This window comes from Budorcas taxicolor, chromosome 18 (genome assembly GCF_023091745.1).
Source record: "Budorcas taxicolor isolate Tak-1 chromosome 18, Takin1.1, whole genome shotgun sequence".
In the NCBI taxonomy this organism is placed as follows: Eukaryota; Metazoa; Chordata; class Mammalia; order Artiodactyla; family Bovidae; genus Budorcas; species Budorcas taxicolor.
In genome coordinates, this window is record NC_068927.1 from 67,739,589 (window position 1) to 67,765,270 (window position 25,682).

Consider the following 25,682-nt stretch of genomic DNA (forward strand, 5'->3'; position numbering starts at 1 on the left):
CGTCCCAACCCGATCCCTTTTCCTCTCCCTTAGATGTGAATACACACTTGGTATCCTCTTCCCCAAAACTTGGCAGGACTTTGTGCTCAACTGTATCGGAACCTTTGGCCTGAAGTCCATCAGGCTCCTCTGTCCATGGAATTTTTCAGGCAAGAATACTGGAGTGAGCTGCCATTTCCCGCTCCAGGCGATTTTGCCGACCGAGGGATCGAACCCGCGTATTCTGTCTTTTGCTGCTGCTGCTACTGCTAAGTCACGTCCGTCGTGTCCGACTCTGTGTGACCCCATAGACGGCAGCCCACCAGGCTCCTGTCCCTGGGATTCTCCAGGCAAGAACACTGGAGTGGGTTGCCATTTCCTTCTCCAATGCATGAAAGTGAAAAGTGAAAGTGAAGCTGCTCAGTCGTGTCCGACTCGCAGCGACCTCGTGGACTGCAGCCCACCAGGCTCCTCCATCCATGGGATTTCCCAGGCAAGAGTACTGGAGTGGGGTGCCACTGCCTTCTCCGGTGTCTTTTGCACTGCAGGCCAACTCTTGACTGCGGAGCCTAGGGGGACCAACTTAACCGCCGCCTCAAGGCACTTCCGGCCCGGCCCTCCTCTCTCTGCGTTTGGTGAGAAGCTCGCCCCGCCCCTCAGCACTCCCGGCCCCGCCCCTCCCATGCCTTCCCTTTCTCCATTTCCCATTCGTCCCACGCGTGGCAGCCCTCGAGGCTTGGCGAGGCCCCCTCTCAGCCTGCGTTGCCGCCCATGCAGGTGCTGGGACCCCCCCAGCGGCCCGACTTGCCCCTCGAAGGCCTCCTCCTGTCCAGCGGGATCACCGCGGGCGCTCTTTCCGCGACCCGGGCTTCGCCTACCGCCGGAGTTGGCCGCCAAGATGTCCGCCGCCCACAACGTGGGGTGCGCCGCGCCGCGGGGGGCTCTGGGAGTTGTAGTCCAAGTGGACGCACTGACGCAGTTAGCCGGGGGCTGACAGGCGCCATTGTACGGCGCGCGCGCGCAGGGTGAGTGTGGCGCGAAAGCTGCGCCCGTCGGGGGCTGTGTTCCAGGGCTGCTCTCCGGGGAGCGCCCAGTTGCGCCCCCAACTCTTCAATCGCAGGCGCCCAGAGCCAGCCTCGTCTGCCGTCCTTCCGCCGTGGGGCCTTTAGGGCAGTGAGAATCGGGGGCTCGGGGCCCACAGGGGCGCGAGGCGGGCCCACCCCATCCGGGCGCTTGCGAGCTGGGTAAGGGGCCGGCTCCATCGGGGTGAGGAGGTTGGGAAATTGCCCCTGTGGCTGTTCGAGAACAGGTGGAGACGACTTTTTAGAGCATTTTCCGAGGTTGGAGTTAGACCTGTCATTTCCTGTTGATTGGGCCGAGGGGTCGGGGGCCTTGGTCTAACCCTCACGCCCCTTCCGCCTCCCAAATTCGACCTTCTTAGGTCTCTGCCTACTCCCACGGGACTCGTTGAGGAAGAGGAAGTTATGGCCTCCGGGCTTCCGACGGATTGGTTCCGTGTGAGTAGAGGTTTCTTGATAAGTTTCAGAGTCTACCGCTGGATTTGGGAGCGGGGGTGGAGGGGTGATGCAGGCCCACGCGTTTCCTGGGATACCCCCAGGTCCCCTAGCATCTAGGTAAGGGATGGGGGACTGTAGGAGGAGGAGAGACCCTAGTGGGCGGAGGGATAGCAAGTTGCTTAGCTTTCCAAGGGAGCAAATAGAATAGAGGACAAATAGCAGGGGATTCTAATTTATCTTTTAAACGGAATGGGGAAAAAGCCATTGGCAGGTGTAAACAGGAATCAGGCTTCACTTAGGGTTCAGTAGTACTTTAGAATTAAAGCTTAGTCACTGGGTGAGAAGAGAGATGGGGATGAATCCCTGATAGGTGAAGGAAGTAGCAGCAGAATAGCCAGTGGATGGAGGCTAAAGACTGAAGTGTGGTGATTTAGCTAACGGAATTCCGTAGGAGAAAAGATACACCCGATATCACTGTTGGAATCCTCAGGTTAGTAAGACGTGGAAAGGTTTTCAGAGAATGAACAATGTTTTCTGACCTCATGGGCTGCCCTACTTGCTGTGACCTGATAGGATCAAGCTTGGGTTTGCTGTTTCAAATTCAGGAACTCCTGATGTATCTGGAATGCTCGAGTCACCTTGTTAATTGTGCCTACATGTGCTCAGTCACCCTCCTCCTCCTCCTGTCAGCACGGGTGACAACAGGCCCTGGCTGAACAGGCACCTGTGGGTTTTAGGAACCAGTGACCTTTGAAGATGTGGCCTTGGGTTTTACCCCAGATGAGTGGGGCCAGCTGGACCTCGAACAGAAGTCCCTGTACAGGGAGGTGACGCTGGAGAACTACAGGAACCTGGTCTCAGTCGGTAAGGCCGGCCTCTGCGTCAATAAAGATTTGTGCTTTGCAGCCCGAATGTGGTGCCTCTCAAGTGTGTGTCTGCTTTGGCTCAGTCTGCAGGGATCTGAGTTCAAGGATCAAGGCCCTGGAGCCTGAGGGAAAGGGCAACTTTACATACAACTTTTGAAACTTTACCAAGTCCACCCCTCAGAGGTGTTCAATATCAGGGATGTGGGCCTATGGGGGATGTTTCCAACTGCTGATGGATGCTTACTGTTTTTCTAACGAGAATTCCAGAACGTGGTGTCACTGTCTGACAGCTCAGGTGCATCATCAAAGGCCTTGCCCCCTCCCATCTCTGCATGGTTAGTGTGAAGCTTTCATTCTTAGGTTGGTATGTGCCTGACTGATGCCAAGCATTATGTCCATCCAAGTTTAAGGCAGAAAGTAACGCCAGGGCAGCCCTGATTAGTTCTCTTTCTATAGCCGGCACACTTTACAAACAAAGACAAATGCCATAAGCCCCCAGCTGACAAACTTCCCTTAGTGTTTTACTGACCAGAACCAAGTCCCACTACCTCCTTTACCGTCAAGAGATCCAGAAAAGGAAGCAGCTGGCGCAGGGGATGGGTGGAGTTAGCAACACTGCCCTCGACCAGAAGGCGTGTCTACCAGGGAGAACGCAGGGACAGAACTGCTACAGCAGGAAAGTGCTTTCTCCCGAACACAGACCCCCAAGCACTGTCTCTTTTCCCTTGGGCAGAACATCAGCTTTCCAAGCCAGATGTGGTATCTCAGTTAGAGGAAGAGGAAGAGCTCTGGTCGGTGGAGAGAGGAATTCAAGACACCTTTTCAGGTGAGAACCAGGCACACGGGCGTCCTGGTGTGGGAGTCCTGGTTAGCAGGAACTAGTGTCAGCAAAGGAGGTGGATGGGGGCAAATCCCGAGCGGGGTGCCGGGAGGAGCAGCTGCAAACACGAAGAGCAGCTGCAAACACGCCGAATCAAGCTCTGCATCTTCCTCGGCTTCAGTCGGGGGCACTGCTTGGCTGAATGGGAACCTCTTGCTGGTGCCAGGTTGGCAGTAGGGGCGTCCTCACCCTGCTTCACTCATGGTCTATTGCCCTTCCCTTTGGTAATCTCCGGTAACTGGTGTGTGGCTTTGGCCAGATTTAATGTTTACATTTATGTAAGTTTATGTTTTGGGGGTGTGACCATACTCAGTGGAGACAGGTTTGCATCATTCATTCACAAATGCAGTGTAGACTTTTGACTTTGACTTTTTTCTCTTGATGGACATTCAAGTTGTTGCAAAAAAAATCCTCGCATACAATTTTTTGCACAATCAAGTTGGGTTTTTTGTGTAGATAGCATTTCTAGAAATAGAATGTAAAATCAACCAAGATGTAAGCGGAAAAACTTGGTAGCGACAAGTTGCTGTCTTAAGTTCCTTTAAAATACATATAGCTGCGTGAGACAGATTGGTGACTTATAGTCCTGTTTTTAAGGGTTACAGATCTGATAGGAAAAGATGTTCAGTTTGGTTTCTAAGTTTACAGATTATTTGTACTTTTGCTTTTGTGAGTTTTTCTATTTTCCTTTTTTTTCCTTCTGTTGGTTTGTCTTTTGTGTGTGGTGCTGGGGAGGACTCTACCATATATTATGGATAATAACACTGCAGATAACAGTCCAATGTGTATCTCCTACCTTTAGTCTCCATAAAGAAGTTTTATGATTTCAGATTTTTTTTTTCCTTTCAGATCTGTCTTTATTCATGCCATACATGGGCAGATTGTACAAATACTTTATTCTGGTACTTCTGGGTTTTGTTTAGCTGTTTCATGTACTGGATTCCTTATGTAATTGGTGTGGGGCACAAGTTTTTTCAGTGCCATTTTCTGATTATTGGAACACCATTTTTATCATCTCGCATAGTCACTGTTGCGTGCAGGCCTTCTTGGCCCCTTATGGTCCCTTGATCTCTGTCAGTATCTTAGTAAACACCGTATTACTGTACTTACTGTAGCTTTATAACAATCTTGGATAAACGGTAGGCCCTCTGTTTTTTTTTAATTAAAAAAACCTGTTATCTGTTCTCAACCAGATGAATACCTACCATCAGCTTGTCAGGATTCATTGAGAAAATGCTGTTAGAATGTATATTACATTTAACTTCATCCAGAAATTTGATCAGAACTGGTCTCAGTCAAGTTCTGCCACATGTGTACAAGGAGGGATCCACTCCCCTCACCGCGCTAGTCAGGCTTTCCACCTGCGGTTGGGCATTCCTTCCAGTTACTATCTTATCTGCTCAGGTTACCCCTCCCTTGCAGTCCTGCGTAGCTGCTGCAGATGAACCTAGCCTGCTGCTAAATTCTTAATTGTAACAGTTTTGTTAGGTCATCACTAATTTCCTCAGTACAGAGTCATATTATTGGCAAGTATAATTATTTTACTTCTTTTGCATTCAAGGTAGGTGAGGAGGTAATTGTATTCCTCACAGCTACTACTTCCCAAACACTGGGCTGAGAATGTGATGATTTTAAGTATCTGGTCTCTGACTTGAAAGGGACAGTTTCTGGATTCTGCTTTGATTCATATCACTTTTTATCTGGATAAAGGAACAGTCATCTCACCCTTTCTAGTAAATGAAAATTAGTAAGAGCCCTAATTTTCCCCCTCCAAAGCCCTCCAAGGTGATGATGGAGATTTTCTGAACAGTTAATAATTATAGATGTGCCCCTGTAGTAATGTCCTGATGTCTATGAACTTTTTTAGGATTTCTGCATCAGTGTTCATAAATTATACTGGGGAGGTGGATGGTTTTGTGTTTGGTATTTTTGGACACTTCTGTATGAGAGTGTGTTGGCTTTGTAAGGAGAACTTCTTGTGTTCCTGCTTTGTTCTCTGTGCTTTAATGCAATTGGCTCTGGAACTACCTGGAACTTTCACAGTGTCCAGCTGTGAAATCTGTACCTGGCCTGCATCTTTGGTGATGATGACCTTCTAGCCATGCATCTCTGGATGATCTGGCAAGTTTCCTGAATCTAGCTGCCATGGGGGGCATTGGGCATTTATGGTTACGTGCAGTGTCAGAAAAGCTGGCTTCCCAGGGGATGGGAGATTCAGGGCTGGTGTCCTAGAACGAAAGATCCTGTGTTACAAGCTAGGCCTGGGGTGATAGGTGCCTAACATATTTATGCTGCGTTCCAAAGAATCCTGTATGTGATGTTTTTTCCTCCACTGTCTCCCCTTGACCTCAGAAATATTTGTAGAAGGCCCCTCGTGTCCTATGCAATATAAAAAAGAGAAAGTGTGTACTTGGTAGTAAGCCAAAGACCTAGTGTAATCCCTGTGACTGTAGACTCCTCCGTCTCACAGAGGAGCACCTTCTACCAACACGCTGCACAGATGTAGCTGGGTCACGCCAGGTAACTAGTGGGATGGGCAGAGAAGGAAAAGAACATGGTGTAAAGCAGGGAGCCACAGGGAATTACTCTAGAGGTGGGGTCAGGGGACACTGCAGGGCCAAGATTTTAAGCCAATGCCTATAGAACAGAAAGTCGGCAGATGGGCAAGAATGGAGGTGAAGAGCTTCGTTTCCTGGTGCAGAAATGCCAGTGGGGGTTCCCCTGAGAATGGGGCAAGGGTGGCACATTCTGGGAATGGAAAGTCACCTATTAGGCTGGAAGGAAGTAACTGAGGTGTACTGATAGGCAAGTTAAGTTTGGGGCCTCCACTGTCAGGAGGGTTTCATCTTCCTTGAGTAGGTGTGTGTTGTGCTTTTTACCGCTGAGGACAGAAGGGCACAGATGCGAGCAGGCGGGGGACTGCGGTAGTAGTACATAGGGAAGAGGTGGTTAATATCTGCCCCCAAGAGAATAGCAACAGGGCTGGGAGAAGCTGGCTCCTCTTCTTGTCAGGTGGATCCAATGGGGCCGGTTGAGTAACTGACCAGGAGGGCACAGGAAAGGAAGCTGCAAAGAACTGCTCACAGGTGAAGGCTTCAGGGGATTTCTTATGACTATTCTTTCTAATGTATGTATTTATATGCATTTTTCATGCACACTTTTAAAATGTATCAGTATCTCATTTTAAAAATACAGTAACAGAGATGAGATGGTTGGAAGGCATCACCGATTCAATGGACATGAGTCTGAGTAAGCTCCAGGAATTGGTGATGGACAGGGAAGCTTGGCGTGCTGCAGTCGATGGGGTCGCAGTCGGACACAACTGAGCGACTGAACTAAAAACAGAGGTATTACTACTCTGGCATTTTTGGCATTGGTCAGTGACATGGAAGTCTGGTAAAGGCCAAGACTTTTGAAGGGTGGAAATAGGTTTTCTTTGGCTTTTATTTTTATGTTGAAATAATTTTAAGCAAATGGAACAATTGTACAAAGAACCACCTAAGAGCGTCCACCTAAATTCACATGTTTTTGCAACTGTACCATGTCCTGACTGGTTCTATTAATGGCGTATGAATAGGAGGCGACTTAGAAACACCCAAGTAAAGGTCTGTGAAGCCAGTGGCATGCCCCTGTCTGAGGTCCAGGCAGTGCATAAAAACATGGGAGTCTTAGGTGTTTGGAATGGCCTGCTTACTGTTAAGAGAACCGTCTCCTTCAGCGGTCCCTTTCTCCCAGCACTCATGTAGCTGTGCCTCTCCTCAAGGCAGAGAACGAACTGAACAAAAGCTAGGCCTCATGAATACAGCCCAGTCTGCACGTGTCTTAGCTCTCCAGAACAGCAAAAATGGCAGCACAGACAGTGGCCGAAGTAGAAAGGAACCTGGGTAAATGCTTAAGACATGGAATTAATCTTCAAGAAGGCACTAGTTTGAAAAGATGCTGTGAAGATAAGAAATGTGGAGAAATATTTGATGGCACTCACATCTTAAGCCTTCTCAATGTTCTTTCAAGAAAGTATTACCTACCATATGTGTGGCTTGGGTGGAATATCTTGAGACATAATCTATATAGATCAGACATTAGGGACAATGCAATGGAATAAAGACACTATTTTGAAGGTCATGATTGTAGGAAAGCCTGCAGGACAGTTAATTTTTTTGATTTGTCAAGAATTTAAGCAGAAGAGCCCTGAAAATATGAATGTGGCAACTCAAATTAGTATAGACATTAGTAGGGAAAAAAAGGCTAGTACAAGAAGATTGTATTGTTGGGAGGAATAGAAGGAAATTCTTCTCAAGATTTTTTGTGTAGCCTGAGAGGACTCACATGGGCTATAAAACCAACATGTGGGGGACGTAGGAAATCATTTGTTTTATACAAAGGATAATTCTTTTAGGAACAAGAGTAAATATGTTTAGTGTGAGAAAGCCTAGTTTTAGCTCAGCTCACAGAGGAGACTCACATGGAAAAACCTCAAATGGAGGAAGTCCTTTTCATCAGGTGTTTTTCAATATGAGAACTCAAATGGAAGAAATCCAGGAATCATAGCAGGAAACGCTTATAGCCTAATTTGAGAGAATTCATACTAGACAAAAAATTCCAGTGGTATTCCATTTGGAAAAGTTCTTACATCAAGTCATTGTATCTGAGAACTCTGAAATCACGGGAAATGGTTGCTGTGGAGAGGTTTCATAAACAGCTGTTTTCAATATCACAGAAGTAGGTATTGAAGAGTGTCTGAGAATGTAATCAGTGTTAAGCATGAGGAGTCACAGAACCCACTGACCAGAAGCCCTTCAGTAGGAGTCCTCACTGTGTTCAGCATCAGAGGACTCATATGAGAGCAGAGTCTCAGTGTAATCTGTGCGGGCAGGTCGTTCATCTTAGCTCTCCCCTTGTTTGACAGAACAACAGAGAAACAGACTGAAGAGACCCACCCTGAATAACAGAAATGAAATGTCTCATTCTGTTTTTACACCAGATTGTCATAAGAAAGACAAACCCTAAAACCTTGATCACATGAGGACTATCCCTTGATATCCATGGGGGATTGTTTTAGGACTCCTACAGATACCAAAATCTAGATGCTCAAGTCCCTTATAGAAATGGTGCAGTACAGTGCTTGCTCCGGCAGCATGCACACTGAAACTGGAACAACACAGAGAGGGTTAGCACGGCCCCTGTGCAAGGATAACAGGCCATTCGTGAAGCACTCCGTGTTACTTTAAAAAAATACAATAAAACTGTGAAGTACAGACAGATGTGAAGGGTCAACTGTATGAATATATAGTAAAACAGGTTCTGTTTCTCCAATCTGGGTTCTGTTATCTATCTGAGCATCTAGAACAAATGTTAAGTAGCATGAGTGAGCCAGCCATCCTTATTTCAGTCTCCTTCGCATGTCCCCAGTGGCTAGGAAATAATTGACGTTGCAGCTCAGGAAACTGTTGAGTGAATAAACAGTTAGAAAAATTACAAGAGATGAGGAAATCTTCAAACAGGAAAGTCTGAAGACTAGGCCAGGCTCCAAGAGGATGATAAAAGAAATCTTAAAATAGTGCTACAAAGAACTTTGAAATGGTTGCACTCCTGGGGACAAGGTCAAAAGTCTATAACCTTGAATGGCTATCAAACACGTTTTGGCAGGAATCCAGCCTATCAGGGTGTGGTCACATACTGTGCAGTCTTTATTCAAGAATACTTCATGTTCTCTGTTACCATCCATTTGCTCTCTAGGACCCATGTAACCTTAATCCTATTATCTGAGGACCACTTTCCCTAGCATCTAGGTACAGTCTCTGGAGTAATTTCAAGACCTGAAGTGCTTTAACTATTAACTGAAAAAGAAGGAAAGTAAATGAACTAAGCATTGGACTCAAACCTTTTTTGAGGAGAAAAAAAACTTCTAAGAGTCCTGAGGAAAAATAAGATAAAAGCAGTAGTAAGTCAGAAATGAAGAAGAGAAAAAGAGCCCATTTTCTGGATAGATAAGGGTAAATAAATGGCAAGTTAAAAACCTATACAGAGAAAGGAAACTACGCAGATATTCAACAATACATGTTCCCATTATAGTGTTTTAAACAACTGTCAAAGAATAAGCCTGCTCGGGACTTCCCTGGGGGTCCAGTGCTTAAGACTCAGCTCTTCCACTGCAAGAGCTGTGGATTCAGTCCCTGGTTGGGGAACTAAGATCCCCTTGCCATGTGGTATGGCCAAAGAATGAAGAATAAGCCAGCTTTATGTACTGATATGAAACAATCACCATGAGATATTTGTGTTTCTTAAAAATATATACCTGTAACATAGATACCTATCTATGTTTAACGTGAACGTGTGAAGTGAAAGTGTTAGTCACTCAGTCCTGTCCGACTCTGCAACCCACGGACTGTAGCCTGCCAGGCTCCTCTGTCCATGGAATTCTCCAGCCAAGAATACTGGAGCAGGTAGCCATTCCTTTCAACAGGGGATCTTGCCAACCCAGGGATCAAACCTGGGTCTCCTGCATTGCAGGCAGATTCACCATCTGAGCCACCAGGGAAGTCCACCTTAACATATATATAAAGATGTACAGACGTCCAGGATACCAATGTCTTTTTTTTTTTCATTTAAAAATATACTTGCAAACATACACCAGGTATTAATATGCCAATTGTTACCATTGGGAGAATAGAGAAACTATAGGATGTGACTGTCTCCAGAGAAGGAAATTGGGTGGGAGGGTGACCTTCCACTCTCAGAGGTCCTGCCAGTAACTATGCTCATAAAATGGAAGACTGTCATCTTCCTGCTGCGTCACCAGCTCCTGACACAGCATAGGTGTTCAGTAAGTATTTTAAGTAGGGGAATGAACAAACAATAAGATGGAAAGATTTCTGGAAAAGTGTAAAGTTGGCCCATGAGAAATGTTAAAACCAACTTTTTCTTAAGAACAAAGTAGATAAATAGTTGCATCTCTGTATTAACCCAGGCAGTAAATATTTTTTAGCTTCCTATTAAAAGATAGGTTTCCAAAGAACATAAGCTACTCAATGACAGAACACTAAGTGCTTTGTTAACAGGTCCTTTCTGCAACCTGTACACAGCACTGTTCTCACTAAAGCACAAAATGAGGAAAATATTGAAAAGGAGAAAATATCTGTAGCTTGTAATAACGAACACCTGTTTTATCTATTTTTAGATAATGTGTTAAAAAAACTTATCCTCTGAAATAGTTGTAAGAGTTGAGCAGCTGCAACAGAGTATAAAATACAGAAACTTAATACCTGTGGCTTAAAGCAGGAATAACCACTTCAACATAGAGGAAAGACTTTGTTATTGACACTTTTTTGAAATGGAACCTAAGAATAAATTGGTAAGGAATGAGCAGGCTCTATTTGGAGAAAGTTATGTTAGAGGGCCATGTAAGACTTAAGTATGTAAAAACACTGACTTCTTTTGAGGGGTTAAAAGGCTAGAAGTGCATGAAGTCGCTTTCTTAAGTCCTATAATTATTCCAGCCAGCAGCCCGAGGAACTCCACATCCCCATTCATGCTGTGGGAGCATGAAGGCAAGTCCCTGACCTGGCTTGTCTGGGAAGAAGCAGGTGGGGGTTTAAACCAGGGTCCTCTTACCCCATGACGTGCTTAGGCTCCCAAGTGAAAGATGGCAATGTTGCAGCAGCAGCTATCTTCCCATAACTTACAGATGGACACAATTTCAGTGCCAGTGAGATTTCCTGAAATTTGAAATATGGGCAAGCATAAGCCTTTGAAAGGCCCAAATGTCTTGGTGCACTGTTCATCAAAGCACTTAGAAGCTGTGCTGTATCAACAAATACTGCTTGAACACCTGCCAAAATGCCAAGTGCTGTTATAGGGAAGGGTCACCATGATAAACAGAGTGGAAAGGCCCCCTCACTGGGTTTACACTCATTCCAGAGAAGCTACTAGCCTGTGTCAATGAGTAAATGTAGACCTACTAAAACAAACTTACCAGCTCAGTTCCTCAGTTGTGCTGGCCTTTCAAATGTTCACTGGTCACTTGCAGCTAATGGCTACTATGTTGGACAGTGCAGATCTGGAATATTCCCTTCACCAAAGAATGTTCCACTGAGCAGTGCTATTCTAGAGAGGGTGGAGAGAGAAATTAATGAGCCAGATACTTAAAGATGGCAATCAATGGTATGAAGAAAAATGAAACAATAAGAGTCTATATATGGGGAAGATACAGGAGTGGAGAAGCACGGGTGGGCAATACTAGTTTAGAACTGGGTGGGAAGATAGCTCCGAGATGACATCTGACCTGAGAGCTGGATGGGGAAGGAGAAGCAGAGATGTTAGGAAAGACATCACCGGGCAGGCAGGCAGCAAGTGCAGTGACTTCTGGATGAGACACTTGGGCACATTTGAGGAAAAGACTGTAGCTATGTGCAGTGGTATAAAAGGCATAAAAGAACAGGGTTTGGTTCCTAGGTGCTCCCTTCTGCAGATTCGTAGCCTCTCCCAGCGTGGATCTGTGTAAAAGTTGGTCACTTGCTTAATGGGGCTGTGGTGTTTTAAAAGCCCAGCAGGTCCTTGGAGGGCTTCATGAAATGGTAGCTGCTGTTACTGACTGTGTAATCATCAACAGCTTTGGCACATCCTCCTCCGGGCTTGGCTTAGGAGTTTCCAATGCGTGAGACCCAGTTAGCAGCCTCAGCAGGCCAGTGAGGGGAGACACGTTTAGAAGGTGATGTAGCAAGATGTCCAGAGCTGAGGAGTAAGAAATGGGGAAAGGATGAGACAGGGTGAGCTGAGGGCATCCTAGACAAAGGGAGGGTGCAACAAGGATGAGGAGAGCTGCCCCTGCCCCCCCAACAAGCTGGTAGAAGGACATTGTAATTAGTTACTATTATTTTTGTGGTCTGGTAGCAAAGCTTTCACTAGAAAACGGCACTGTGAGAGAGACAGCTTACCTGAGGGTAGCAGAGAGAGCATGAGAGAAGAAAACAACAGCTCCCATCAGCCTTTACAACTCAGTATCTGCCTGGAGGTCCCTATTCACTTAGGGTGGGGAAACTGAGACCCAGAAGGATTAAGCCCCTTGCCCAAAGGCTCAGTGAATTCGTAAAATAGCCTCCTAGCTAGATAAGGAATTGCACGTGGGGGAACTAAATTCCCCCAATCCTACCCCACCCTCCACCCCCCGGGGTTTTTCAGCTGGTGGGTTGAAAGCCAGCACTTGGGATTTGTGGCTGAGGAATCATTTTACGCAGCTCCCAAGGCAGGTGGGTAGGTTAGTCAGCCCCTCCTGAGTGAAGTGTGGATTGAGGTTCAGGCTTGCTAGCTAGTACACAGAGCTTTCATTTTCTGTCAAGTGGGGCCAATACAGACAGCATTGAGGGTTACCTTTAGAGGGACTGGGGAGTTGTTCCTGAGATGAGACAAGAGGACTGAGGTGCCTGGAGTGACACTTACCCACGGCCATTTCAGGTACTGCACAGCATCCAGTAGGTGTTTATAACTGCATAACCAGTGTCCACCTGAAGGGTTGCTACAGCAGGGAGGACGGGTACACTGGATTCAGCAAAAAAGTAAAACACCCTGGTGCCCACAACGGTAAGGAAGAAGTAAATATATGACCCAGATTAAAGAAGGGGTGGGGTTAGAGGGAATGAAGTAGGATAGGAAAAAACCAGACACTTGTTTTTAAGGGAGAAAGCACTGAATAAAAATTCCTCTGATTAACCAAGGAATAAAATACGGAAATTTCATAAACTAAAAAGCTATTAAGCAATCTGGAGAATTAAGGCATGATTATTGTTCAAAATGGTGCTGGTGGCCCAGCACGGAGCCCCTAGCGAGCCCCACCTTGTTACCCTCAGAGAGAAATTCCAAGCCTTAAGAGCTGTAATTGAAAGAAAAAACTCTTCAAGTCAAGAATAACTGGGCGGGGAGGTGGGAATCAGTTCAGTTCAGTCGGGTCCGACTCTTTGCGACCCCATGGACTACAGCACGCCAGGCTTCCCTGTCCATCACCAACTCCCAGAGCTTACTCAAACTCATGTTCATCGAGGCGGGAATAAGCCTCCAGAAATCCTGAGGAACAGGAAGGGAACTAAATAAATGCTCAAGATGACGCAGGTATGAACTAAGGCAGGCAAGCATCCACATGAAACTAACTCAAAGCCTTATTTGAGAGGAAGTTGGGGGAAGGGTTTGGAAATGGAAGGTCAAATGTCTGTCGTAAGTTTCATCAAGGAAAAAGTCCTTTAAAAGTAGGAAAGGAGTGACCAGGCAGCGGCCATTAGGTGACAGCGTGGTGCAGGAGCTGTTTTTCAACCCTGGAGCGCCCAAGGCAAGTCTGGATGGGCGGCCCCAGCTGGCACTGGGCGACTTCTGACCCCGAGCTGACTCGTCGGATCACGCGCCAGCAATGGGCAAAACCCGTGAGGTCCGTGGAGGCTGCCGAGTGGAGGTGTGTAATCAGAAAATTCGGAGAAAGGAAGACAAAAAAGCCCTAAACAGACAGGGAAAGAGTGTAGGGGCGGGGAAGGAAAATGGACCGGGAAGCCAGGTGCTCGTTACTCTCGAGGGAAGTGGCCGCGCTCCCGACACCCAGCGTCACCCAGCAAGACAGACTTGCAGCTCGGGAAGGTGTGTATGGAGGCTCCGCCGCACTGACCCAGGGAGGCCGGGAAAGGGAAAGCGAGAGGAGGAGGTGAGAGGCGAGTGAGCCGCAAACCTGCCAAAGGCCTCAGAGGACCCCAAAGCCTCAGGATGGCGGCGCCGGAAGTCCCTCGACTTGGAGGCTCCTGGGAGTTGTAGTGCGGCGGGAGCGTGACGCATTTCCGTCCAGGCCGGAAGTCGCGGTCCTAAGCTCCTAGAACTTGGGAGAGGAGCCGGTGCGGCTGTGAAGGGAGCGTAGGCGTCTAAACTCTTCACCCTTGGGAGGAGGGGCCAGGCGCGCTTCGTACACAGTGGTCTGGTGTGGCCACGGGCTCTGCAAAACCAGCTCCGCGGCCGCCGTAGCTAAGTGCGCGGCGACATACGCGGCAGGTGCTTGGGTGGCCACAGACTGCAAGGGAAAGCACGGAGACAGCGAACAAGCAGCCGCTACTCCTAGTCGCTTTCAGATTTTTTTTTTTTAAGCAGCTGCAGTTACTCCACAGTAATATAACTGACCTCGTGTGCGCCAGGCGTAGAAAGCCAAACTCCAACAGCGGGAGTTGGCAGCAAAGTAAAGGTTTATTCAGTTCAGTTCAGTCGCTCAGTCGTGTCCGACTCCGACCCCAGGAATCGCCGCACGCCAGGCCTCCCTGTCCATCACCAACTCCCGGAGTTCACTCAGGAGTCGAGTGATGTCATCCAGCCATCTCATCCTCTGTCGTCCCCTTCTCCTCCTGACCCCAATCCCTCCCAGCATCAGAGTCTTTTCCAACGAGTCAACTTTTCGCATGAGGTGGCCAAAGAACTGGAGCTTCAGCTTCAGCATCATTCCTTCCACAGAAATCCCAGGGCTGATCTCCTTCAGAATGGACTGGTTGGATCTCCTTGCAGTCCAAGGGACTCTCAAGAGTCTTCTCCAACACCACAGTTCAAAAGCATCAATTCTTCGGCGCTCAGCTTTCTTAACAGTCCAACTCTCACATCATACATGACCACTGGAAAAACCATAGCCTTGACTAGACGGACCTTTGTTGGCAAAGTAATGTCTCTGCTTTTGAATATGCTGTCTAGGTTGGTCATAACTTTCCTTCCAAGGAGTAAGCGTCTTTTAATTTCATGGCTGCAGTCACCATCTGCAGTGATTTTGGAGCCCCCCAAAATAAAGTCTAATACTATTTCCACTGTTTCCCCACTTTTTTCCCATGAAGTGACCTAGATGCCATGAGCTTCATTTTCTGAATGTTGAGCTTTAAGCCAACATTTTCACTCTCCTCTTTCACTTTCATCAAGAGGCTTTTTAGTTCCTCTTCACTTTCTGCCATAAGAGTGGTGTCATCTGCATAGCTGAGGTTATTGATATTTCTCCCGGCAATCTTGATTCCAGCTTGTGCTTTTCCAGCCCAGCGTTTCTCATGATGTACTCTGCATAGAAGTGAAATAGGCAGGGTGACAATATACAGCCTTGACATACTCCTTTTCCTCTTTGGAACCAGTCTGTTGTTCCCTGTCCAGTTCTAACTGTTTTGTGGAGACAAATCCTAGGAGTGTTTTAAAGGGAAAGATTGCAGAGGCTGGGGTTAATCATCGTTTTTTTTGACATTTCTTAATCCTGTTTTCTGGCAACCCACTCTAGTATTCTTGCCTGGAGAACCCGCATGGACAGAGGAGCCTGGTGGGCTCCATAGCATCGCAGCTTGAGATGACTTATCATGACGTCTCTGGCCAGGTGATCCATGGCTCCAGGATCTGTTAGCTCATCTTGCCCTGGACAGACAGCTTCAGTTTGTATTAAAGTATGATGCTATCAATCACAGCAGTTTTGGTCGTCTGACACTGGTTGATTGATGTTCAGTTAGCGCGGAATTGAAGTCAGAGAGGACAAGAAGGGGAATACAGTTTTGGTAAGAGAGGTTAAGCATAAACTCGGTAGGGAAGTCGTTTTTAACAGTAATTTCCTGTTCTACTTTTTACTGCATGTGACAGGAACATTCCAATGTTGTCTTGGTCCCCCTCAAATCAATGTACGAATTTTATAATGTTCACGTGGGGATCTTTCACAATTTTCTTGACCTGTGTTTGAATACTCCCTGTGTCTTCCAGTTTTACTCCATCATTTACCACGTTGCTCAGGAAGTGAGTGTTGTGGAAATAAAGCCCACTCAAAAGAGGACATGCAGAGGCTATTACTCAAGAGTCGAACCTAGCAGGGGAGGTCAACCACCATCCTTTGTGTTTGAAGTGAAGTGAAGTGAAAGTCGCTCAGTCGTGTCTGACTCTTTGCCACCCCATGGACTACACAGTCCATGGAAATCTCTAGGTCAGAATACTGGAGTGGGTAGCCTTTCGTTCGGAGAAGGCAACGGCACCCCACTCCAGTACTTTTGCCTGGAAAATCCCATGGATGGAGGAGCCTGGTAGGCTGCAGTCCGTGGGATCGCTAAGAGTTGGACACGACTGAGCGACTTCACTTTCACTTTTCACTTTCATACATTGAAGAAGGAAATGGCAACCCACTCCAGTGTTCTTGCCTGGAGAATCCCAGGGATGGGGGAGCCTGGTGGGCTGCCGTCTATTTGGTCGCACAGAGTCGGACACGACTGAAGCGACTTAGCAGCAGTAGCAGCAGCAGCCTTTCCTTTCTCCAGGGGAATCTTCCTAACCCAGGGATCGAACCCAGGTCTCCTGCATTGCAGGTGGATTCTTTACCAGCTGAGCCACAAGGGAAGCCCAAGAATACTGGAGTGGGTAGCCTATCCCTTCTTCAGGGGATATTCCTGACCCAGGAATTGAATCGGGGTCTCCTGCATTGCTGGAAGATTCTTTACTAACTGAACTGAGAGTCAAGCAGATTGGGAGGGGGAAGATCATGGTGAAAAAAAAGAGAAGGTTCTGATTGGAGATTATTGGCTTGGGGGTCAGAAAGAAAAACTGGAAGCTTTCAACCAAGTCCTGAGAGCTGGGCTTGTTGCCACAGAAGTTGTAGTTTGGAGTTCTGTTGGCTTATACTGGCTTTCCTTTATCTGTGTATTCATTCTGTGGGTATCACAGAAGTCATGTCTTCATCTCTGGCTGGCTCCCTGCTCATGAGTAGATTAGTATGGTAAAGTTCCTAGACGTCCATTGTGAACTCTGTGTGTACTCAGATCAGTTGCCTGGTGGGGATCTTGGGAACCCTGGGCCGCACTGAGGTATAGCAAGTGGGGTAGGCGCTGGTACAGCTGTTCTGAGGCAGATCAGAGGCTCAGCGTGGGCTCCATTCGGCCAAAATCTGTCTCCAGGCTGAACAGGAGCCGCCCTGCTGGGGCCTTTCTGCCTACCGACTTGGCTGGGACGGCTGTGCTGATGAGTCCAGTTGAGGTAAATGCTTTGTCCACTGGGCCCCTCAGCCAGCTTTTTTTTTTTTTTTTTTTTGTAATGCTTTTATTTTGCTGTTGCTTTTCTGGCCTTTCTTTAGGGGCGAAGAGCTGGGTCTGCTCTCTGGTGCGGTGCTCGGGCTTCTCACTGCAGAGCTGCGGCTGTAGGACACGGGCTCTGTAGCTGCGGCTGCTGGCTCTAGAGCACAGGCTGATTGTCTGTGACACTGAGGCTTAGCTGCTCCACAGCCTGTGGGGTCTTCCTGGATCAGGGATGGATCCCACGTCTCTTGCATTGGCAGGGGGACTCGGACTCTTTACCACTGAGCCTGGTGGCTCTTGCCAGAGACCCAGGTTTGATCACTGGGCCTGGAAGATCCCCTGGAGAAGGAAATGGCAACCCACTCCAGTATTCTTGCCTGGAAAATCCGTGGATGGAGGAGGCTGGCAGGCTTCAGTCCATGGGGTCCCAAAGAGTCAGACATGACTGAGTGACTTCACTTTCACTTTCATTTTGGCTGGCCTTTGTCTGTGTGTCCATTCTCTGGGTATCACAGAAGTTGTGTCTTCATCTCTGGATGGCTCCCTGATATAAGCAGGGTCGTCTGGTAAAGTTCCTAGGCATCCATTGTTAGGCTTTGAGTTCACGCTATAAATTCCTTTCCAAGAAGAGCTGTGCTTAACCGCTTATAATACTTACAATAGCAACGGTGAAAGTACAGGTTTGCTTTTGATATCAGCCATGCCATTTCTGTCTTTATAAAAGAAGTCTAATTGAAAGTAAATCATAATTTTACCTTTTTAAATTTATTTTTTGAATCTTTAAGTCATTCAGAATTAGCATTTCTTCTTGGAGTCGTAGAGAACTTTCTTGTTTCCTGTTACTTTGTGCACGTTCCTTAGCATTTCACGGCCATCCTGGAGTTCTGTTTAGCAAATGCTCTCTGGACTCTGTTCCAAGACCCCGCATCCCTGCCTTTCCCGGATATTTTCATTCTTGGCCCCCATGGAGGTGGGATCAGGTTCAGTTCACCTCATGGCTGCAGGCATATATAGCAGCATGGTTCTTGTTGTCTCTTGGGGTTTTTTTTGGTGGTTGTTGTTATTCTGTGTTGAGATACAATTTATATATCATAAAGTTCACCCTTTGAAAGTAAAGTTCAGTGGTTTTTATTATATTCACAAGGTTGTGCAACCATCAGTATGATCTTATTTCAAAATAGTTTCTATATCATAAAGAAGCCATCACCCCCCAACCCCCTCAACTCTCCTATCTCCTGGAAACCACTCTACTGTCTGTCTCTCTATATTTGTTCATTTTGGACATTTCATATAAGTAGAACCATACATATGTGGCCTTTTGTGTCTGGTTTCTTTCACTTAGCATAATGTTGTCAAGGTTCATTCGTGCTGTGGTGTGTATCAAAACTTCATTCCTTTTTATTGCCAAAGAAATGTATTGTATGGATAGATCTGATTTTGTGTATTCATTTATCATTTGATGGACGTTTAAGTGGTTTTCCTTTTTTGGCAATTATGAATAATGCTGCTGTGAACACTCTTGTACAAGTTTTTGTGTTGACATGTGTTTTTAATTCTTTTGGATCGAAACCCGTGTATCATGATACCACTCTCTGTGTAACTTGTTGAGGAGCTACCAGACTGTTTTGCAAAGTAGTGTAGCATTCTGTAGTCCTACTACCAGCATGCACATCCTCACCAACAGCTGTTACCACCCATCCTTGACAATCGCCATCCTAGAGACTGGGAAGTGATATTTCACAGTGGTTTTTGACTTGTATTTTCCTGGTGGCTAAAAACATTGCGAAACTTTTCGTGTGTTTTTTTGCCCATCTGTCTTGCTCTGTTTTCAACTTTCAGAGTGTCCTGAGGCTCAGCTGGAACCTCAGTTGGATCCTTTTCCTGCCGGGAATCCCCTGATGAAGATCGAGGTGGTTGAAGTCCTCACGCTGAACCAGGAGGTGGCTGCTCCCCGGAATGCCCAGATCCGGGCCCTGTATGCTGAAGATGAGGGCCTGAGCCCAGAGGTTCTCAGGCAGCCCCCTCAACATCTGCATAAGCCTACGGCTGATCCTGAGATGGCTCGGCAGAGGTTCCGGGGGTTCCACTTTGAGGAGGTGGCTGGTCCCCGCGAGGCGCTGGCCCGGCTCCGGGAGCTCTGCCGCCAGTGGCTGCGGCCCGAGGCGCACTCCAAGGAGCAGATGCTGGAGCTGCTGGTGCTGGAGCGGTTCCTGGGCGCGCTGCCCGAGAAGCTGCGGCAGTGGGTGGAGTCGCAGCACCCGGGGGACTGCCGGCAGGCGGTGGCCCTGGTGGAGGACGCGACCTGGATCTCTGAGGAGGGAAGTGAGTTCCACGGAAGGGTGGGGAGATGGCTGCTCCTGGGAGGGTGTCTTGAGGGTGGGAGCAAAGGAACCCAGGCTTCCTGACGGGTGGCAGAGGGTGGTGCCCACTCCATCTAGGGCAAGGGCATCTGCTTGCTCCCCTTCCCCAACCCCATTTGGGGAATCAGAGTTTTAGATCATCAGTCCCCAACCTTTTTGGCACCAAGGAATGTTGTGAAAGACAGTTTTTCCATAGACAGACGTGGAGGCTGTGGTTTGGGCTGTAATCAAAACCATGGGGATCAGCCAATGGAGCTTTGCTGTCTTACCCGCCACTCACCTCCTGCTGCGTGGCCTGGTTCCTAACGGGCCTTGGGCTGGTACCTGTCTGCAGCCCAGGGACTGGGGACTCCTACTTTAGATGTTTCCTTGCTGACATACCTTTCACTACCACTAGATCAAAGAATTTTGAGAATGGCCTCATCCTTGGACCTGTTTGTGGAAATGGAAGGCCTCAGGCCCTACCTCAAAGCTGCTGAAACTCTGGGGTGGGGCCTGGCACTGCGTCCCTTTTTTTAAAATTGGAAGATAATTCTGTTAGTTTCTGCTGTACAACAATGTAAATCAGCCATAAGTATACATATGTCCCCTCCCTCTAGAAGAGGGAGGCCAGCAGATAACGTGCTTCATTTTTTATCCTTCTGGCATCCCTGCTGCATCCATTTCCGTCACACAGGTGTATGTATACATATTTCTGGCAGGGCTTCTAAATCGCACACTCACTGGGGGCTGTGAATAAGGTGATGACTGAGACAGACAGGACTCATGCACTTGTGAGGTCAACAAGCCTCCAACCTAGCAAGAAAGATGGGAGTCTGACAAATAAGCACGCATCTGACAGCAATGGGCTAGAGTGGTGACAGTAGCGGTGGGCCAGGGAGATGGTACAAGCTTGGGATGTACTGGGGATCCAGCCTTGATGAGCCCTGATTTTCATTAGGCTGAGTTCTACAGAGCACACACACCTGTTTGCTCACCTCCATTTTCTATGTCCGTGACCAGTACTTGAAAGATGCTGCTTGAGGGAGTGAATGATTGACTGATTGACTTTGATGCTTGAGGAGGAGGGAGGGAATCTGAGCCTGGAGAGCGGCATCCAGAGAACAGGGCTTCCTGGAGAAGCAGGTGTGGGCAGGGAGCGGGGCTGGCAGCCGCAGGAGTGGTCTCTCCATGGGCACCGAGTCTGGGGTGCTGTGGCCAGCAGGCTGAGGGTCCCAAAGATATCCACATTGGAACCCCTTGAACCTCACATGGCGAAAGGGACAAGGGACTCCCATGTGTGATAACGTTAAGGAGCTAGAGATGGACAGGTTAGCCTGGACTATCCGGAAGGACCCAAGGTCATTGCGAGGACCCTTATGAAGACAGGCAGGAGGGTCAGAGTCAGAGTAGGGGATGTGACAGCTGAAGCAGGGGTGCTACAAGGAAAGTGTCACGAGCAGCGAGCCTCCGGGAACTGGAAGGAGCAAGGAATACATTCTCCCTAAGTCTCCAGAAGGAATACAGCCCTGGGAGCACTTTGATTTTAGCCCCTTGAGTTTGTGTCAAACTTCTGATCTCCATAACTGTCACACAGGAAATCTGTGTTATTTTGAGCCACTGACATGGCAGCTTGTTACACCAGGGAACTAATACAGGTGCCAGGAAGACGGTTGTCAAGCTCATAAGATGAAAGTCAGTGAGTCCATGTCCCACCACGGGGGCGAGCGAAACCAATCAGTACTGCAGAGGACGGTGGAGCAGGCTTCCCACGGAGCCCTGCATTCTTGGCCAGCATATCTGTTGAACTTGGGTGTGACCACTATGAACCCTTGCAGAGTGGTTCAAGGGAGAAACACAATTACACTGAGTGTTTCCAGAGTGATTCAGGTTCACGCGTGGCTAGACCCAGCGGTCCCAGACGTCTTCAGAGCTTGCCCTCTGCTGGATCATCCCTCTGGTAGCTGTACTCAGATGCACACTGTTTCCATGTAGGGGCTCCCAGCACGGGATTTCTCTTTCCTATATGTTCCAGCAGTTGCCTCTTTGGCTCTCACTGGCTGGCTGGGGGGCCAGGGTTTGTCCCTGGTGCAGTCATTTTGGCCAGGAGGAAGCGACAGCCTGGTGGCCCAGCCTGGGTCATATCACGTGTCCCCTTGATAGTGGTGGGGGGGGCGGCGGGGTCGCATCATCATTATGCAAGCCTAAGGACCGTGTGGGGACATATGGGGGGAGAGTCACGTCAAAGCATCACAGAGCTGGGCAGAGCTGTTTTCTAAGGTGGAAGAAACTTGGTAAAATTGCATCACTATGTGTTTGAGGGAGTGAGTCTGGTCCTGGCAGCCAGAGAAACTCCCACCCTCCGTGGGGAGGGGGGAGGGCGGGAGGGAGGCCAGCAGTGGGTCTCTGTGTTTGAGGAGAAGGTGTGAAGCCAGCTGCTGAGGTGGTGTGGCGGTGACTCGGCTGCCTCAGGGGAGGGCCTGGCTCCAGAACAGTCCTTGGAGCGGCAGGGAGAGGGGCCAGCAGGAGGGACGCCGGTGCCCTGTGGTCACAAAAGTGGGGTTTGGGCACAGGTCAGAGGGGGCACTGATGGGATGAGCTGTGGGTGTATGCCGGCCCCAGGAGTCCCAGAGCCAGAGGTGGGCTGCCCTTGCCCTGCTAACCCTGTGCTGACGTCTCTTCCCAGCACTGCCCACCCAGGGCCCCCCCGGCGCGCTCCCTCCCGCGGCTCAGCAGAAGGACACAGCTACCTGGCCCGCGAAGGCACTGCCTGAGGTGAGCGGGGAGTGTCGCACTTTCCTTCTCTGCTCCTGACTTCCCCGGCAGGCCTGCCCTCCAGTGTCCATAGTGTCATTGGAGACCATGATGGGGCACGGTGACCCAGAGTCAGGAAATCTGGACGGAAGAGGAAGAAGGGCCAAGGGAGAGGCAGGCAGCCTTGAGGCCTGGCATGCAGATGACTGCTGATCTCAGTTAAAACAAGAGACTTCATTCTCTGGAAACACAGACTTGGGTGTTTACACCTAAAACAAAGCCTGGTATTTGCTTCAAAATAACCAGAGCCAGGGGGTAGACAAAATAGGACTGGTCCTGTTTTACTGACTGTTGAGGCCCAGAAAGTGGCCAGTGATGGTGTGTCTATGGCTTTGGTCAGGGCTGACACCTGGCTTGAGCACAGAAGGGGTCTCGTGTAACGAGTGGTCTGAGGCAGGCTTCAGGCTTCGTACAGGCACGTATGGCTGTATTCAGGTGCTCCAGCCTCTTGCTTCTCAAGCAGGCTCTGCCCATCGTGGGCAGAGTGCTTCCCAGACATAGGGCAGTGGAAGCCCTCTTACTCCCAGAGTCCTGGTCGGCATCTCGAAAGGACTGACCATACTGCAGCTGGGCTGCTGCCTCCCACCGCCCCCGCCACCCGTCCGAGGGGTAGTCCCCTGTGGGAAGTCACGGGGAAAGAGGGAGCCGTTTGTGGCACCTGTAGTCCTTGTGAAGGAACTCCAGTCTGGGCCCAGACTCTGGTTTCATCAGCACACACTCACTGGACCTCTTCCGGGCCCCAGGCAGTGTTTCCCAGTAAACCCGCAAAGCTGGGGAGTGCCAGCACTGAGCTCTGCCGGAATGTCCCCGCCAGCCTCTCTTCTGTACCTGCCAAGGACTCTGACCTTCCTGCTGAGACAGGTGTGTGACGTTGCAGGATCCAGTGACCTTCCTGGACGTGGCTGTGGACTTCAGCACGGAGGAGTGGGGGCTGCTGGACCCAACGCAGCGGACTGACTACCACGACGTGATGCTGGAGACCTTCGGACACCTGGTGTCTGTGGGTAAGGCCCCGCCACCGTCCCCAGGACTGGGATGCCCCAGAGGCTGTAACGCCGGGCTTATACCTCCTCTGGGCCCCGCGCAAGGCCTGTGCGTGCCTTCGAGACTGCCCTGCAGCCTCCAGGCCTTTAGCGGACGGTGTAGACCTAGAGGGGCAGCCTCGGGTCCAGCGAAGGACTGATTTGCTGTCCAAACCCCGAGGGGGCATGAGAACGCAGACGCCCAGCCTTCCGCGAGCGCCGCCGCTTCGGTGCGTCCGCCTCCCTCCCCCGCCGGCGTGGCTGCGCGTGGGGCGGCAGGAAGCTTCTGGATACCTGATTATGGCGTACTACCCACCCTTTTCAGCACTTTCTCTCAGCGCGGTCCCCACGTCTGCGTTTCTTTCAGGGTGGGAGACGACCCTGGGCCGCAAGCAGTTCACACCACGGCCCGGGCCTCCTGAGGAGGGGCCCGCCTGCGCCCTGAAGGAGGAGGCCGGGGCCTCGGCCGCTGCCGCCCGGCCCTCCACCTCCGCAGAGGCTCTGCGGGCCGGGGCTCCGGGGCTCTGGGACCCGGCGCTGAAACCGGCGGCCCACGCTTCGGAAAACGCCCTGCCCCCGCAGCCGCCCGGGGACAGCCGCCGCCGCGCGCCGAGCGCGGGCGCCCTGCGCCAGGCCGGCCCTCGGAAGCGCCTGCGCAAGCGCGAGCCCGGGCTTAAGACGGGGACGCGCGGCTCGCGCGGGGCGCTCCCCGCCAAGCGCGGCGGCGCCGGGAGGGCGGCGGAGGGCGGCGGCGGCGCGGGCGGCAGGCCCTGCCCGCGGGCCGGCGCGCAGGTCACCTTCACGCGGATCCACAAGGGGAGCCAGGCGTGCCGGTGCAGCGAGTGCGGGAAGGCGTTCCGGAACCCCAGGTACTTCTCGGTGCACAAGAAGATCCACACGGGAGAGAAGCCCTACGTGTGTCGGGACTGCGGGAAGGCGTTCGTGCAGAGCTCCTCCCTCCGGCAGCACCAGAGGGTGCACACCGGGGAGAGACCCTTCGCGTGTCACGACTGCGGGAGGACGTTCAACGACCGCTCGGCCATCTCCCAGCACCTGCGGACCCACACCGGCGCCAAGCCCTACCCGTGCCCGGACTGCGGCAAAGCCTTCCGCCAGAGCTCCCATCTCATCCGGCACCAGAGGACGCACACCGGCGAGCGCCCCTACACCTGCAGCAAGTGCGGAAAGGCCTTCACGCAGAGCTCGCACCTCATAGGGCACCAGAAGACGCACAGCAGCGTGAAGTGCAGGAAGAAATAGCCCACCTCCCAGCCCTCTAGCCGTGTGAGCAGGCGTCACCTTTGCAGCAGTGTCACCTGAGGAAACCTGGTTGGGATTCGCATGCGAATGGAAAGTCTCTGGTGATGAGAGTCTCACGACCCAGGGACGACCAGGGACACCGCCCTGCGCTGAAGAAAACCCGTGTGGAGTCGCTGCTCGTGAACCCATCGCTCGCTCCTGGCTGTTTGCTCAGTTGATTCGCTGTTCCAATTTGTTTGTTCATTGGTTGTTAAGAGTGATAGCTAGTGAAACCTGAAAATGCTTATGATGTAAGTTTAAAAACACAGATACCAAGACGTCTGTGCACTGATGTTTGTGGTAAAGTGTTTATGCATGTGGACAAGGGTTGAAAGAGAACATGGATAAATAAACTACATATTTCTGTAGTAGGCTCTCTGTGTTTTTTCCCCACCTATTGAAACATCTTTTCACTAATGACTTAGTTAAAAGAAGCAATGTTAAAACAAAAGGATGGGCCCTGGGTGGACGCGGGAATTTGTCCCAGAGTGCGTAAGGGGAGTGTGTGGGGAGGCAGGTGAAGGAAATGCCCTGGGAGCATGATCAGCAGGTAGGAGGGCGGGTGTTGCACGAACCTCCTTCAGATGAACGGACATCTGTCAGGATCATACGAGCAGGGAATTCCCTGGTGGTCCAGCGGCTAAGACTCTGAGCTCCCAGTGCAGGGGGCCCAGGTTCGATCCCTGGTCAGGGAGCGAGATCCCGCATGCTACAACTAAGACCCAGAGCAGCCAAATAAATAAATAAAAATTTAAAAAAAATGTTAAAAAAAAAAAAAAGGATTATATGAGCAGCCTGGATGGTGAGCTAGAGGATGATCAACCAGGGAATGGTGGCTGATGCCACCAGGAGGGCCAGCAGTGCCCCAGTCTCGTGGCAAGAGCCTCTGTGCTCACCACTCTGTCACTGAAGGAAACGTGAAGGTAATAAAGGCTCAGTTGGGAA

At 49.8% G+C, this 25,682-nt stretch overlaps 1 protein-coding gene and 1 non-coding gene across 3 annotated transcripts; both read left to right on the forward strand.

Annotated features, from left to right (window-relative positions):
* Positions 1 to 963: 963 nt before the first annotated feature.
* On the forward strand, positions 964 to 25,085 carry ZNF274 (zinc finger protein 274). Of its 2 annotated transcripts, none has more exons than XM_052655623.1 (8): positions 964 to 1,004; positions 1,421 to 1,496; positions 2,234 to 2,360; positions 3,096 to 3,188; positions 19,103 to 19,585; positions 22,289 to 22,377; positions 23,294 to 23,420; positions 23,806 to 25,085. In XM_052655623.1, the coding sequence occupies exons 2-8, from the start codon at positions 1,464 to 1,466 to the stop codon at positions 24,696 to 24,698; spliced, it is 1,845 nt and encodes a 614-aa protein (XP_052511583.1). In that variant the 5' UTR covers positions 964 to 1,004; positions 1,421 to 1,463; the 3' UTR covers positions 24,699 to 25,085. The 2 variants fall into 2 exon arrangements, with proteins under 2 accessions (XP_052511583.1, XP_052511584.1); XM_052655624.1 differs by lacking the exon at positions 964 to 1,004 and adding an exon at positions 1,021 to 1,223.
* LOC128064268 (U6 spliceosomal RNA) lies at positions 8,361 to 8,466 on the forward strand. The gene has a single exon (XR_008200984.1). It is a non-coding gene; the product is annotated as a U6 spliceosomal RNA (small nuclear RNA).
* Positions 25,086 to 25,682: the final 597 nt, after the last annotated feature.